The sequence below is a fragment of the Eleginops maclovinus genome, chromosome 20 (assembly GCF_036324505.1).
Source record: "Eleginops maclovinus isolate JMC-PN-2008 ecotype Puerto Natales chromosome 20, JC_Emac_rtc_rv5, whole genome shotgun sequence".
NCBI lineage: Eukaryota > Metazoa > Chordata > Actinopteri > Perciformes > Eleginopidae > Eleginops > Eleginops maclovinus.
In genome coordinates, this window is record NC_086368.1 from 17,005,017 (window position 1) to 17,020,364 (window position 15,348).

At 36.9% G+C, this 15,348-nt stretch overlaps 2 protein-coding genes across 3 annotated transcripts; one reads left to right on the forward strand and one right to left on the reverse strand.

Moving 5' to 3' along the window:
• The first annotated feature begins 1,021 nt into the window (after positions 1-1,021).
• tgfa (transforming growth factor, alpha) lies at positions 1,022-7,043 on the forward strand. 2 transcript variants are annotated; one of them, XM_063910019.1, is made up of 8 exons: positions 1,022-1,391; positions 2,166-2,198; positions 2,291-2,461; positions 2,920-3,105; positions 4,353-4,467; positions 4,798-4,947; positions 5,128-5,219; positions 5,579-7,043. In XM_063910019.1, the coding sequence occupies exons 1-8, from the start codon at positions 1,352-1,354 to the stop codon at positions 5,584-5,586; spliced, it is 795 nt and encodes a 264-aa protein (XP_063766089.1). In that variant the 5' UTR covers positions 1,022-1,351; the 3' UTR covers positions 5,587-7,043. The 2 variants fall into 2 exon arrangements, with proteins under 2 accessions (XP_063766089.1, XP_063766090.1); XM_063910020.1 differs by lacking the exon at positions 2,166-2,198.
• A 2,546-nt stretch (positions 7,044-9,589) lies between these two features.
• hdhd3 (haloacid dehalogenase-like hydrolase domain containing 3) lies at positions 9,590-13,704 on the reverse strand. The gene is made up of 3 exons (XM_063909962.1): positions 13,586-13,704; positions 11,206-11,540; positions 9,590-10,569 (listed from the first exon to the last, which is right to left on the reverse strand). The coding sequence occupies exons 2-3, from the start codon at positions 11,533-11,535 to the stop codon at positions 10,174-10,176; spliced, it is 726 nt and encodes a 241-aa protein (XP_063766032.1). The 5' UTR covers positions 11,536-11,540; positions 13,586-13,704; the 3' UTR covers positions 9,590-10,173.
• Between the last annotated feature and the right edge of the window lie 1,644 nt (positions 13,705-15,348).

Here is a 15,348-nt window from a genome sequence, read left to right on the forward strand (position 1 = left end):
ACTTCAAAATAAGAAGTGCTCCGGTTTCGTGCTCTCATTGGTTGGTAGCGGATCCTTTTGGCCGCTTGTCACATGGGGTTCTCCGGACTCTTCTATTGGCTGAAGTCGTCGGGGGCGGGTCCTCCTATGACGTTCAAGCATACCTGTGCTTGGTTATGTCCAGCAGATGGAGCTAGTTTAAAATGTTCATTCTTTTCATGTTGTGCATCTCAACATAAGAAATTCAATATACAAAACAAAACACTAAACTGCATAATAAGCTAAATTAAAAAAGTAATATTATCCTTTAAAAAAAAAATGTATTGGCGTCCTCATTGTTATAATCCACCCTGATTCACCAAGCGAGATGTTGCTGCATCACATAATTGTCAGCAGTGGTAATAAGTAGAAGGAGTAAAGGGTAAAGATGTTCGGCTTCAAGGGCACAGATAAAGAAACATTTGTTGGACTATGAGGGTGATGACCCTTATAATGATCTACCTCTATTATTGAGTATTCCCTGATGCACTTTTTCTGGAAAGTCTGTCCGCTTTCATGAACCATGAGACTTGGTGGTACTATTGACAAAAGGTCAGAGAATCACCAACCAACATTAGAAATAGAAAATTATGAATATGACACCAAGTTTCAGGGAAATATGGTGAATGAATGATGAATGACGGACCAGCTAAGCTTTCCTCATGCTTCACAGCTTTAAATGAAGAAAATATCCATTTCAAATAACAGATGTATATATAGCCAGTTGATTAAGAAGACTTACTGCAAGCTTTTGTATTTTAAATATATATTTATAACAAAAAAACAGTGTATTGCACAGTGCACTATGTTCTGCAAATACTGCAAATTGATTTAAAAATACCAACAATAATTTTAAGATAAATACTGAGATTTTGGAGCAGAAACTCTCACTTTTAGATAAAAAAATCCCTTAGATGTGTTGATTTAAATGATCAGATATATGTTTAAATGCACCTAATAAATACAAGCGTAATATTGAGGTCATAATGAGAGGACACCCCTCCCTCGCTGTCTCTAATTGGTCAGTGTCTGGCAGGATTACACGATTTTCCTCAATTGAACACAGAGAAGTTAAACGCTCGGACATCCTGCTGGAGACTGTCTTGCTTTTGGCTGAATGAACGAGAAAAAACTCAGTTACCTTTCTACTACCGTCATTCAGATGTGTGCAATTGACATATGTCGACACGTCCGCGCTGTGATAACGAGATTACATATGTTCCGCGCTGATGGCTGCTGCAACACTCATGAGTAATGTGGTTGCTTAACACACGTTCGCATTTAAGCGATCCTGCAGGTCAGTTTACTTTAGTTTAGACCACAAACAGACAAGATGACTCGGATTTTCTGGGATACAATTTTTCTCATAAGCGGTGAGTTACTTGATTTTTGAGGACAAATAAGCCTCTTTTGTGTCCATGTCTCATTCTGAAACATTTGTATAAATATTTTGATAATTGATAACAGTTCGACTTTATTGCCCACTGTTGCATTTTTTATTATTGGATTCTGTATCCATTTGATATTAATTAACTTGAATTACTTTCAGTGACAATCAGTACAATTTGACTATCAAAAGTTTTGTATATTATTGTACCCCAAATATATTTTGCTGTTTGTTTTGACCTTACTTTGCTTGATTGTGTTTTGTTTTATCCTTTATGGTTACACTGATTCTTTTTTGTTTGTTGGTTAAAAAAAGGCAGAGAGCACTGTATTCTTAATAGTGAGTACAATACTCTATATTTAAACCAAGCTGATATTTTCATGGATTTCTTTCTTATATATTTGAATAGTTTGACATTTCTTCAAACATATTACATTTCTTATAATATCTTCTTTTATCAACAAACCACCATTTTTGTGAACACCAGCTGGTTTCAGTCTGTAGTAATGTTGGCGTGTCTTCAGAGGAATCCCGTATATATCTATAGAGCTTTTGTCTCATCCTTTTAGTGGATGCTTGACCCTGTTACTATTGTTGGGTACAAGTTACTCAATGAAGCATCAATATTACAATGAAGACAGAGTCACAAACAGGGCGAATCACAGGGACTAACCTATATACCAGGAAATGTGACACCTGGTCCTCCTTATGTTTGAAGAAAACTACAAGAAAGTAATACATATTTTTTATATTCCTGTAGGTACTTTTACTTTTACTTCTGTGATACTCAATGGTGAGTTTACAGTGAGCTTCTTTTTGGCATTTAAAAAAAGAATGTTTTCTGTGATTTATATACATAACAGATGGTTATTTTCCTCTCTGCAGGTTCCCTCTTTACATTTGGAGGAGGACCGAGCAATTCCACAATAATTGAAGCCAGCATTTCTATAGATACAAACTCCACTGCTGCTCCGAACACCTCAACAAGCAGCTCTGCAACAACAACTATCATGCCACTTGCAGCTGCTACAACAGCTAACAGCCCTCAAGTTGAAAGTAAGTCCCAGCACAGTCACGTTTTGTCAAAATGCAATCCATTATGGAAGTTATTCATCTGAAAAATGTTTGGTATTCTGTTTTATATTTTATATACGTTTGAATGTTATTTATTTCTGTCATCGTGGATTGTTGCTCTTGTATATATTTAAGATTTTAAACTGCAAAATGTCCTTTTAATACCTTGGAACTATCAATTCCTGCTGTTGGAAGTTAACTTTAGCAGGAACAGTGTTAGACTCTGCTTCTGCAACTGTCAATGCTCCTCTATACTTGTACCTTACAAATAAAATAATTCAAAATGTGATAAGTGAAGGTTAAAGCCAGCTCCTCCAAAATAATGTATTTCCAATGTGTTCAGCTATCACTGCAGTTTTCTTAATTGGGTGTTATATTCCTGCAGTTATTGGTTTTCACTGTATATTTTCTCAATTAACAGCCTATTTTCCTCTCTTCAGATTCCCTCTTTACATTTGGAACAGGACTGATTGATTCGATAAATATAGAAGCCAGCATTACCATCCATACAAACTCCACTGCTGCTCCAAACAACATAACAAGCGACTATGCAACTACCAACAGCAGGGATACAAATACCACAACTATCACAGCTGCTACTACAACTAGCATCCATCCAGTTAAAAGTAAGTCATGTGATATCAAGATGCTGGGGAAGTTTTGGCTTATCGTCAAGCTGTCTCTAGTGAAAGAAATCACTGTTCTTCAGACACATCACATCCTCATTGCAGCCACTCTCACATCAGCTTTGCATCACAGCAGGGGTTGTCAACATTGTAAAGCTTCCCATTGAGCTGCAGTGTATCAACACATGCAGACTGTGTGGCGCTTGCTGATAATTGATCCTCTTAGCATCAGATAGGGCAGCAATTGTGGTAAACTCAAGATAATAGGCAGAATATATGAGCTGTACATTTAGCATTTTCACAAAAGCTGTATGTACAGTATTGAATTATGATCTTAAATACACTGTACACACCCTAAAGGCTAGTTTAAGTCACAATGTTCCTCTCGTCTGACTGCCAAAATCACATGGGTAGGGCAGATGCCTCAGGGACAACGGAGGGCTTTCACAGAGTCTGAATGAAGGAGACAATACATGTAGGCTGCAGTCCAAAAGCCCATTTACCGTTGGAATGGAGTGTGTGACAAAGGCTGTAATGCAGCTATCTGTCTGCATGTTCATCCTCCTTCCCACCCCTGAATGCAACACTGTGCATCTGTTTCTGCTGCTTGGGGAAACACTGACTTTTGTTCGACTAAGTTGCGTAGGAATTTGTCTGACTGTACAGTTAACATGGAAGTAATGTCCTGATTTTGATTGGGTGTTCATTTAATTGGATATTTTTGCACTGTTGGTGAAAACTGAAATAGTTGCTTAACACATTACTCAGAATAAATCTATTTTAAAATCTTTAAGTTCTGCATAAAGCAAAGTGCCTGCAGCAATGTGCTCTCTGCGGAGTCTTATTGTTGGTTGATGGACAAATCTTTTTGTCTGCAGCGTCTCACTCACCAGGACTTTTCTTAACTCTAAATGTCCCTCCCAGGTACAGTGTGCGATGTAAGCCACAGCAAATCCACACGCAACTCGAAACAAAAGGCTTCAGTCTGCCGCTGGTGGCGTGGGTGTCAGCTTTAGGATTTAGTACATGCTGTACATGCTGCAGGCTTAGGTTATATTTAGATTTATGATATTCACCTGTGTCGTGTTATGTACTTGGATTAATTTGATTCATGGTTCTTTGTAGCTAACGACATAGTGTAACCTAGCTGAATGTTAGTAGGTGGTTTCATGGGGAAATCCAATAATTCCTGGTGTTTCTAAAACCCTTTATATATCTCTCTGAAAATGCCAACACTTGTCTCACAGAGTTTGTGGCAGCGGCTGTCCGGTCTCATTTCGATGACTGTCCAGACTCACATCGCCATTTCTGCTTCCACGGAACATGTCGTTTCCTGATATTAGAGGAGACGCCAGCATGTGTGTAAGTTGTTGCTGTCTTAAAGTGATAATCCTGAATGCTTTTACCTTCAAGTAACTGTCTGTTATGTCACTAACTATTCCAGAATACATTTGCAGTATTACAAATGGCTAAAATCTACTAAATGATACTGTAAAGTTATAGTAATGACATTTAGTTGCAATTCACAGGTACATGACATCAACATGGTATAAAAACATGTGATTTTCTTCTACCATGATTTGGGACTTCCCCAATCAGACAATAATGCTGAACCGCTAATGAAATCTCTCAACTGCTGTTTTTAAATCAAACTCTTTGCATAACCAATTTGGTTTTCCGTCCTTGTTGCAGGTGTCACCAAGGGTTTGTTGGGATGAGGTGTGAGCATGCAGACCTGCTGGCTGTGGTAGCGACTAATCACAGACAGCAGACCGTTGCCACAGTGCTGGTGTTGTGTGTGATTGGGTGTGTGCTCATCATGGTGTTGTGTACACTGTTACAGTAAGTTAAATTTGGCATATCTTACAAAATACAATATAGGTTCACTGCATTATAAATGATTAGATGTACAGTGTGTAGGATAACAATCATGTAAGCCAAAGGATGCTTTTTTCTCAGGGAAAAAATTATGAACTATGAGGATTTTGGGGAATTTAGTAAGTTGAGTCTTCTCTTGTGCAGTTGCTGGTGGAGGCGGGACTGTCACAGGCGGAGCCGAGCAAATCACTACATGACAGAGAAGCATGGAGCATCTTGCCATCCTTCTGAGAGCGGTACACTTCTTATGTTGTGTTTATCTTATCATGTCGTATCTTGTCTGATAAACAATAAGGTATAAGTGACTGGCATGTAGTTCAATTTTTTTCTGATTGTCAGCAAAATCCATGAGAAAAGTCAAATGAACAATGTATTTTTCTCAATGCTTACGGAATTCCTTTTTACTTTTTGTTTCTTTCATTGTTTTTATTTTATTCTAAAATAAACTGTTATGAAATTCAACTTCCCCATTGGTTTTGGATACACCAATGAGATTTTTTGAAAGTAGTTCAAATACAGCCAGCCTTATCGTAAAAAAGAGAAAGTGATCCTTAAAAGGAATACAAATCTAAACCGTTTACTATTTCTCTTTCAGTGGTTTGAGAGGACATCTTGCAGGATGGTGAGCTCTCTGCATCCGTCCGGCCCATCAATCCTCAGGATTGCCTCCAAAGACCCGGCCAGAGGCAAAGGAGCGTTATCGTAAATGCCTGCTGGATGTGGGAGGATACATGTTAAGGGTCATTTTTCCCACTGACTGGGCCTTTTGACCTTCAGCACGGTAGGAATCGGGATCTCTTTGAATCTGTAGACTTACACACAGAACTGAAACAGTCTATTTGAAGATCTGAGGATGAAGCGGCAGCCTATATGGAGAGAGCCCCTTGGGTCCTGATGACAGTTTGTGGCCTAGAGGACCCGGGAATGAATTGAGGCCAATAAGCATCCTGTGTGGATGTCCGTTTGGAAAAGTTTTATGTCTGGGCTATCGGAGAACAATAATTAATTTAAATCAGAATACTCCAATTCCCATTTCTGTCTTTTAATAACTTTGAGCACTTTTCATCAGAACTCTACAAGCACATAGGACATTTAAAAGAAAGGATGGTGGTGGAAAACTGATGCTTTAAAGTTTTAGTGTCAATTTTTAAAAGAAGGAACTCACTTCACAGGACAGGAATGGTCATAAGGACTGACTGCTGATGGATTTAAAGCCCGGCACTTCAATCAGTAATAACACACACGGATCTAAATATGTTTCATTGATTCCGGTTTGTTTACTGAAGCTGAAATATTTGTTTTATTTTTTAATCCTGAGCTGTACTTGAAGGTGTCCATGCATTAGAGGTGTTTTAATTTGCAAGCTATAACTGCACCACATTCCTATTCTAATGTTGCACTTTTCCGCATGCTTGTTCAATGTTCATAAAAACACTGCAGTTACTGTACAATGTAGTCACTTGAAAAAGTAACAATATATAGAGATGCCAAATACACTTTGCCTGAATGAGCACCAAAGGGACGAGGCCCTCAGTTTGTACAAAAACACCTCCATGCATGCTCTTAAATCACTGTTTGTATTTCAAAAAACACAAGACACCTTTTATTTTATAAGTGGTGTGTTTATAGCATTGCATCTGCTTTGCATTTAAACACTTTTAAAGATAACGCACCTCTGAGGTTGATTTAAAACAAAATATTTACGATTTTCTTTGAAAAACTGGAATAATACATAATATTGTTGCTAACTGACTCAGATGTAAAGATCTAAAAAAAAAGATGTGTTTTGTGTTGCAAGAGGAACATCAAAATGAATGTTATGTGGTATTTATATGCCACTTTGTTTACAGTATGTGATGACATTTCCATTCAGAATGTTAAAGTCTGTTATGTGTAGATATAGAAATGTGTAAATGTATGGTGTCGGTATAAAATCATGGAAAAAGATTGATCTTCTAATCAAATATCAATTAATTTTGTGAGATTTATGTTTTCACAGTTGGAAAACCTTTATTATCTGCTTTTGTTTTCCAATTAAGAATTAAAAATGCAAGTGTGTATGTGTGCATATTTCTTATTTACGTGCTTATTAACTGCTTCTCCATCTCTCTAGTCTGATTCATCGCGTGACCTTCTTTTCATTTCTGAAGCTCTTTCAGTTTTTTTCTCTCTTTCTCTGTAAATACCCTGATTTTCTGTCCCTCTGCTTCCCTATTTTTCTCTTCCTATGAATATTTCAAGACATAGAAATGGCAACATGTAAGCCTGAACCCCAGGCAAAATTTAACAAAGAACTGATCCCTTGAGTGCCTTTATAGCTGAGGGAAATGTTTCAGCCCTCTTCTATATTGCCATTCAGTTTATTTATTTGTCTTTTTGAGTTTGCAGAATCTACACCCATTCATGTTAAAGCCTTTATTCGATGTGCAAGAATGTGTCACATACATCCTGGTTTATATTTTCATTGTATGTCATTGGGTTGACATCTTCCCTCTTAACGCGCTGCATCTCCTCAGCTCTTTCCTTTCGCTCGCCGTATGAAGAGCTTTGTTTTGTTTTACAATCCCATTATGTCTGCAATTGGATTTCAGTGGAGCCCTTTAGAGCCGTCTGGCTGAGCCACTAAACCAGCTTTGAATTAAGCAGCTCTTGTGGGTGCTTTCCTGCAGATAAACAATACACTTTAACATAGGAAGAAGTTCAACTGGAAACACATTAAATGTACAAAAAAAAGGGCAAAGAAAAACATTTTTTAGATTGACATTTCGTAACACAAAGTGGAAGGATGTGCTCTCAACTAGGGACGTCTCTTTAACTCTCTGATTTGGATACATTTCAATCCCAATTTCCCATAAGAGGCTGAAGCTCTGCTTTGATTGCAATGCCATGCGGGTCTTTTTTCTCTTACAGGTCTTTTGAGCCTCAGCCCAACATATCTGCCTCTGACCAGATGGTTTGAAATAAGAGTATTTACAGTGGTATTAGGGTTAAGCAACCAGCCTTCTGCTGCTAAGCACTAAAACAAATCATTAGAAATTATGAAAGCTCAGAGCTTCAGATAAAGGGTCAGTTTCCCCAAACCATATGAAAATAATATTTTACACTGGTAGTTAAAATGTCTTCATTTTAAACGGCATTAACATGATGTATTGATATTTACATTCATGTTTGTTAGTTGATGATTGAAGTTTACATATTTTTAGAGAGTTTGACATTACATTCCGTCTCCATACATCTCCCGATTTAAATGGACAGGTTTACCACATGGTCTTTGTATTATCTTCAGGAACCAGGTCATGCTTTCTGGAAAAAAGCCACTTTGGTACTTTAAACACCAAAAGTGAGGCACCATCTAGGTCCATTTTATTCAAGGAAAGGCAGCTGTTTTTTACTTGAAAAGTCTAAATTGTTTTCAATAGGTTCCATGTCATGTGACCCAGTGATTCAATGCAGCACAGAAAACGAGGACAGTTTCTTTTCATCAGATTTTGGTGTTACTTATTTAAATCTGTGTATGAAAATTCAGAATTTCCCTATTGAAAACCTCATGATTCTAAATATTCATATAAATTCAAAGGTAGACAAAAATGATATCCAAGAAAGTAATATTTTCCAGTTTATTGACAAACATCTGCATTAATTTGGTCTAAATGGGTCACAGGACATTGAAAATATCGAACAAAAATTAAAATACCTCCTTTTAAAATATTTTTGCAAAATCTAAATAATGACACATTAGTAATAAAAAAAATTGTGCCACAAAATGCACATCGCTTGGCTAGATGAAGAGATTGTTCAACCAAACGCCTTTGGATTGTTCAACCAAACGCCTTTGACATATGTCTGTTAAGTATCATCCATAGTCATCAATTTGTTATTGATAGTCTGAACAAATGTATTCACTGGCAATAGATGTTGAGTGACTGATGTTTTCATTCATGAATCTCCCTATGGGTTAAACATTTTTTTAATATATAATAAATTGTCCATACTGGCCCTGAGGAGGTCCCTTCCTTATGTGATTCCAATCTAAGCAATGATAGGCAAAATGCAAGATACTGTCCTCTTATTTTATTACTAAAATACTTTGTAAAATCCATCCCTCCTTAATTTGACTTTATCACCCTGTCATTCTAAACCCAAGAGTTTAGTTTCCAAAATTACACACTTTTTAGAAAAACTCTAGCTCAGCAATTAAACACTGTTCAAGGGAATCACAAAGACGGAAGTTCATACTCAGAACTGCTGCAACTCTGGAATTTACCAACTTGATTAGTGTAACTCAGATGTATCACTTCCAAAAACACTAACGTATTTAGCTTGATCACTATTATATAATGTAGAAACATGTATGTTTGTGGTCTCTTTTCAGGATATCCAAAGTTGTTCAGTTGAGCTAGGGTAGATTTTAGATGGTTTAGTGCTTTCCAATTATGAAAAATGTCTTCCTCCAGAGACCTACATGCTTGTTTTTAGTTTAAGTTGTCCCATCTGTAAGCCCCCAACTTTTTTGTTGATTAATCTTTGCATTGCGCTATTCAGAATCAGAATTACTTTATTCATCCCAAACTGGGAAATGTTTTTGTTACAATAGCAAAATACAATATGAAGCAAAACAAATAGTTAGCAAATAAAATATAATATAAATGTACAATGTTGAGTGTAAAGTGTAAAGTGTGCATGTTATGTCCAGTTCACAAGAGAGGCTACGGAGCAGTGAGTGGTCTGCCAGCCAGAGGGGAATTATTGTAAAGAGTTATAGCAGTAGGCAGGAATGTTCTGCTGTACCTGTTATCAATATCATCAATATCATCAATATCATCAATGGGCTTTTTTGGTAATAAACTTTTTTTTAGAGCTGGAAAATGTATTACTTTAAGCCCTGATAATAACCGGGTTTCAAAAAGTATTCTCAAAAACCCTTTAATGTTGTGGTCAGATAAAAAGGATTTCAAAGACGTACTCTTGACAATTTGTTTATATATTAATTCATTCCAATTTATTTACAGCAAAAGTACATGATAATTACAGATAATAAATAGTTTTTATTTACTTACAACACATACCCATTTGAACTCTAAAGTGGTTGAGTCGACTCAGGTCACCATGGCTACATCTCAAAAATTACTTCCCTAACTGAACCCCATTTAGGCTGAGTAGCTTTGCACTTGAGCCTGTGACCTTTTGGCATTAGTTAATGTGCTGCTGGAGCTGTGGCAGCAGCTCCTCCAGGGAGCTGAGCCGATGCTCTGCAGGAAGGTCAGGTTGTTTATGCTTGTTGTCTCTGTCTAAAAAGAACCCGTGGATGCCCACAGAGCGAGAGGCCAGATAGTCGTTCACATAGTGGTCCCCAATATGAGCTACACTAGCAGCTGGTACTCCACATTTCTGCAGTGCCTGTTCAAAGATGGCTGGACTTGGCTTTGCTATTCCTGCTTTCTCTGAAGTTATCAAAAAGCTGAAGTGAGGCAGCAGGCCACAAACACGTAATATCTCTTCTAGGCGGTTGTCAAAGTTTGATACCACACCCAGCTCCAGTCCTAGAGAAGAGCAACTCTCCAGGGTCTTCTTCGTTTCTGGAAATACCTAAAGCAGAGCGACAAAATACAATTGTAAGTTAAAATTGTATGTGCTTCTCAATTCACCAAGGTTAACATACATTTTAAAAGCAAACAGTAGTAGTGTGCAAAAACCTTCTTTTGATGATTACTGTGATTGCATATCAAAACATTTACACGTTTAGTTTGCTTAATATGTCTTCTACTAATAACAAGCTGTATTTCCAGTGACAGCTGCTTCGGTCAGACGACTAATCGTTTGAAAGAAGAAAAAAAAATCAACTATTTTGATGCAATAACAGATGAATCTTAATTGTCATTAAAAATGGAAGAACATGATGTTTTTCAGCATCTCAAATATGGACATATACCTTTTTTCTTAGTTTAAAATCATATTGAAGTAAATATCTTTGGGATAATGGGTGAAAAAAACAAGGAATAAAAGACACTTTGCACCCCGCAAAACTTGGATGGGCATTTCCAGTATTTACTCACATTTTACAGATCAAACAATTGACAAATAAAATGGAAGATAAATAACGATTGTATATTCTTTAGCTACAGCCCTATTTCTGATGCATTGGAGAAGTAGTTTGTGTACATTTAAAATAGAAAAAATAGTATTCATTCTGTGTGTAAGCAAGGTGTTTAATCAGTCCTTTACCTCCCAATTCTCTGCATCACAGAAGTTATAATAAAGGTTGTGAGCCATTGTATTCAGCAGGGCCGGGTCCTGCACCCTGCACTGGGAGAAAGTGTCCCGCACCACTCTGATCCACCAAGAGCGTCCATCCAGGCCCTGACTGATGCCATAATTTGGGCTTCTGTTAGAATGATGTCGATAGGCCTGAAGGAAAGCAGCTTCGACCTCCACAGGATTGAGGTTCAGGCCCACTCGTTTAGCCTCCTTGCAGTACTGCTCTCCAACAGACGCACGCACCTTCAGCACGGTGTCTTTCACATCCCATAGCACCCAGCGCAGGGGAGCTCGCATCACACCTACAGAGGAAACACCACAGTCACAGGAAAGATTCATGTCTAAGCAAAACCTGAGAAATCATTGAGTAATCTTCATATACTTATGCACTAGACTAAGGCCTGTGAGGTCCAGCACATTATTGAGTTATTGTAGAATATATGGACATGACCTCACACTTTCTTGCTGACCTCAATATTGACCATTGTGGTTACATAAGTGTTTGTTTACATAAGCATGTAGACATAATTTGACCCGACATGCTGCCAGAATAAGGATTTTCCTTACCATAATTAAACTTGGGCATTGTGCAGGAAATGCACATTTTAACTGAGTGGAGTATCCATTTTGTTAGTTTTCTGGGGTGTGTGGTATTATTGTATGTTTTTAGTATAATTGTATACATTTTTCACATTCCATTTGCAATGCTCGGCTTTTCTTAAGATTGAATAGTGAATTGAACTATGAAAGGTTGTACTTGCATTATTAAGCTATTATATTATCATATTAGTGGAATATTGTTCTCAAAATGATAATATTCCCCTATATTGCAATCATTTCTTGCAAATATAATTCAACAAATGTAGTTATTATGATCCGCCTAACTATACTGCAATTGCCATTTTGTAATGTTTTAATTTTAGACAGTAATAATCAAATCCTTCTATTTGTATAATTCAAAAATAGCTATGTAAGGCAAAAGTAGTCTAAAGTAGGTGTTTTTATAGCAGATATTTTGATGTGTCATAGTGGGATAAGCATTAAAGCCCCCACACAGGTGTTTTCTGTGTTTTCAATTACTGATTGGAACATTGCCTAGGTTAATAGGTGTGTAGCTATGCTAGTAATTATAAGGTCATCTGACTTGGAAAAGTACCAATGAAAATGACAAAGGTGTACATTGCCACACCTCGAAAGGAAAGGTAAACCAGCATTAACAAGCAACCTGAAACTGCAGCTTAACAGAAATCAGCCACCAGTATTGAAGTATTTACACTGTGCTTTTCTTACTGTGACTTGTTCCAATGTCTTTGAACCACTACCAGACAAAAATGTGCTTTGGTTCACATATATTTTCCTGTTGTGTTACTGGTATTTTGTAGTATTTTGTCATTATGAGTACATCGGGATACATTAATTGACTGAACTATACTTAGTGTTAATGTTAAACATATGTTGGCTAAGTAGTAGTAGTAGTAGTAGTAGTAGTAGTAGTAGTAGTAGTAGTAGTATAGATATAACTCATACAAACACAAATTATACAATTAGAATATTCATTGTAGAGTACTATGTTCACAGATAAAAACAAGTCTGAGGTTTGAGGGAAGAAGAGTTCAGTAGTTTTTGTCTTGATTAGAAAGTTCCGTCTTACAAAAAACGTAAAACTAAGATACTGATAACCATTACTGCTTGTGAATCAAATATTTTTGACATATAGACCAATTAAACTAATTAGACATTCAAGAGCGGCATCATCTGGATCATAATAGTGCCACATTAAAGATTAAACATTGTGACAAACGGTATATTAAGATCCAAAAACGACTTAGCTCTGCCCAAACGTGTACGTGTGCAACATTTCAAAATGAATAAATAATGTTAATGGTTTAATGTGGAAAATGTATAATTAATATAAATGTACACGTTTTAGCATTGTATTGCACGAAATACAAGCCATTCCCTGTTTATATTATAAAGTAACGTTATAGCTTTTAAACATAGCCTATATAATAATTTAAATATAACTAATAAAGATTAAAAGACCAATTTAAAAGGGGATGTCGATAATAAACTATAGAATAAATAAAAACCTTAAAAGATATATATTAAACTTTTTTTTTTAAATTAGATGGGGATGGCGCTAATTAAAAGTTAAGCTGTCCTATGCTATGTAACGTTGAAACTACCGTAACGCTACTTGCTGCGCAATATGTTCTTGCAGGCTGCTAGCCAATACTGTCCTCGTTGATTTAGTATCATAGTAACTTATTTTCAGGCTTAAGTAAACGTAGGTATGGAAAGAAGATACTCCAGCAAAAGCCACACGTTGTGACAAGTGTATACGTACCGTAGTAAAGTCTTCACAACAGTTGTCAACACTGAGCTACGGTTACCCTAACCCTTCTACAGGAGCTTCTTCTTCTTCTTCTGGTTCTGTGTTGGCATTCAACCGTTGCATTACCGCCATCTACTGGATCAATAATAAAACTACAATTTCCACAATAAAGAAGTATTCTCACACACACCTGTCAGGTCTCCCGTTGTTGTGGGGCCACGTTAACTCTATGACAATAACCATATTTAACAACACTTATTTTATTCTTTCTGACCATAAACTTAAGGAAACATCCTGTTTGATATGTGTGATCTAACGTCAGCTCAGTTTGTTTTGTACCAGTCATACCACTGATGTCGAGAGGTCAATTCATGCCACCAGACTTACCTATACTTTTTTTAATGGTTTGTTACATGAAGAAACATATTAAAAGAGTAGAACTGTTGCTCATTTGCTTTAAAGGAACCAATCGAGGTAGTTTCGCCCCCTGTAGGATGCCACCTGGCCGCCTCCATATGGAGGTTATCAAGTCCAGCTGGGAGGAGACCGAGGGGCAGACCCAGGACCAGATGTATCTCCACGCTGGCCTGGGAGTGCCCTGGAATCCCAGAATCTGAGCTCGTTGATGTGACCAGGGAAAGAGAAGATTGGGGCCCTCTGCTGGAACTGCTACCTCAGTGACCAGAGTCTGGATAAGCAGTAGAAGATGGATGAATGGATACCTGTATGTCTTAGAAATATTATGTAAGCCTGATGCTAGTAATCTTATATCTAAAGAAAGTGTGCATGTCTAAAAAGTAAGAAATTGAATCAATGTGTACCGTTACATTATCATATGCTTGTTGTATACATGTGGAATGTTCACCAGATGGTGGAACAATGATGTCCAAACTTTAGGATCTTTCCCCAAGACAAAAAAAAAAAAAAAAAAATTTAAATGGTGTATCTAAGTTATTTCCTTGTGTTGATCTTATTTTTTATCAGTAAGCTATATGTGCAAAGTATATCCGTAATACATACATGTAATAAAGTATAAGTACAAAATGTACCTCTGAATTGTAGTGGAGTAGAATCACAGAGTGGCATAACATGAAAATACTCAAGTAAAGTAAATGTACCTCAAAATTGTACTTAGTTTGTATCACCACAGCACTTCAGTATATTTCCACACATCTTAACCAACATTTATGAAAGGGAGAGACAGAACAAGTTGATGTGTTAAAATCAACACTTTTATACTTAAGAAAAAACAATGAAGAAAACAAGGTATAACAATAAAATTCAATCTGTAAGATTTATGTCCATCTGTTTTTAGCAGACAGACAAGTCCAACAGATCGTTCAGCAGGGAATGCTGGGGGCCATAGCTCTTGGAGGCGATGTATGCTGCGTGTTGAGCCTCTGCTTTCAGCCGGCGTTTCTCTCGCTTCTTCCTATGGTTCTGCTGGTACTTTCCAACCCAGTGTCCAACTGAGAGTCTGTCCTTCTGCATGGACTGCAAGGTTGCTTTGACTTCAGCTAGTTTTCCTTGAGGTACAAGAAGATAAAGTTTACTTGCATTTTAATAAAAAATTAAACACAAGGCCACAGTAGAGTAATATGACACACAGGCTTGGGGAGTATCGGAGTACATGTAACATTAGGTAATCAGGATACATTTTTTAAAAACTGTATTCAATTACAGTTTCATTTAAAAAAGGGGGAAAAATGTAATCAGATTATTGTTACATGCAACATAGAGATTACAAGCAGGATCACAGTACAATACATTTTGAA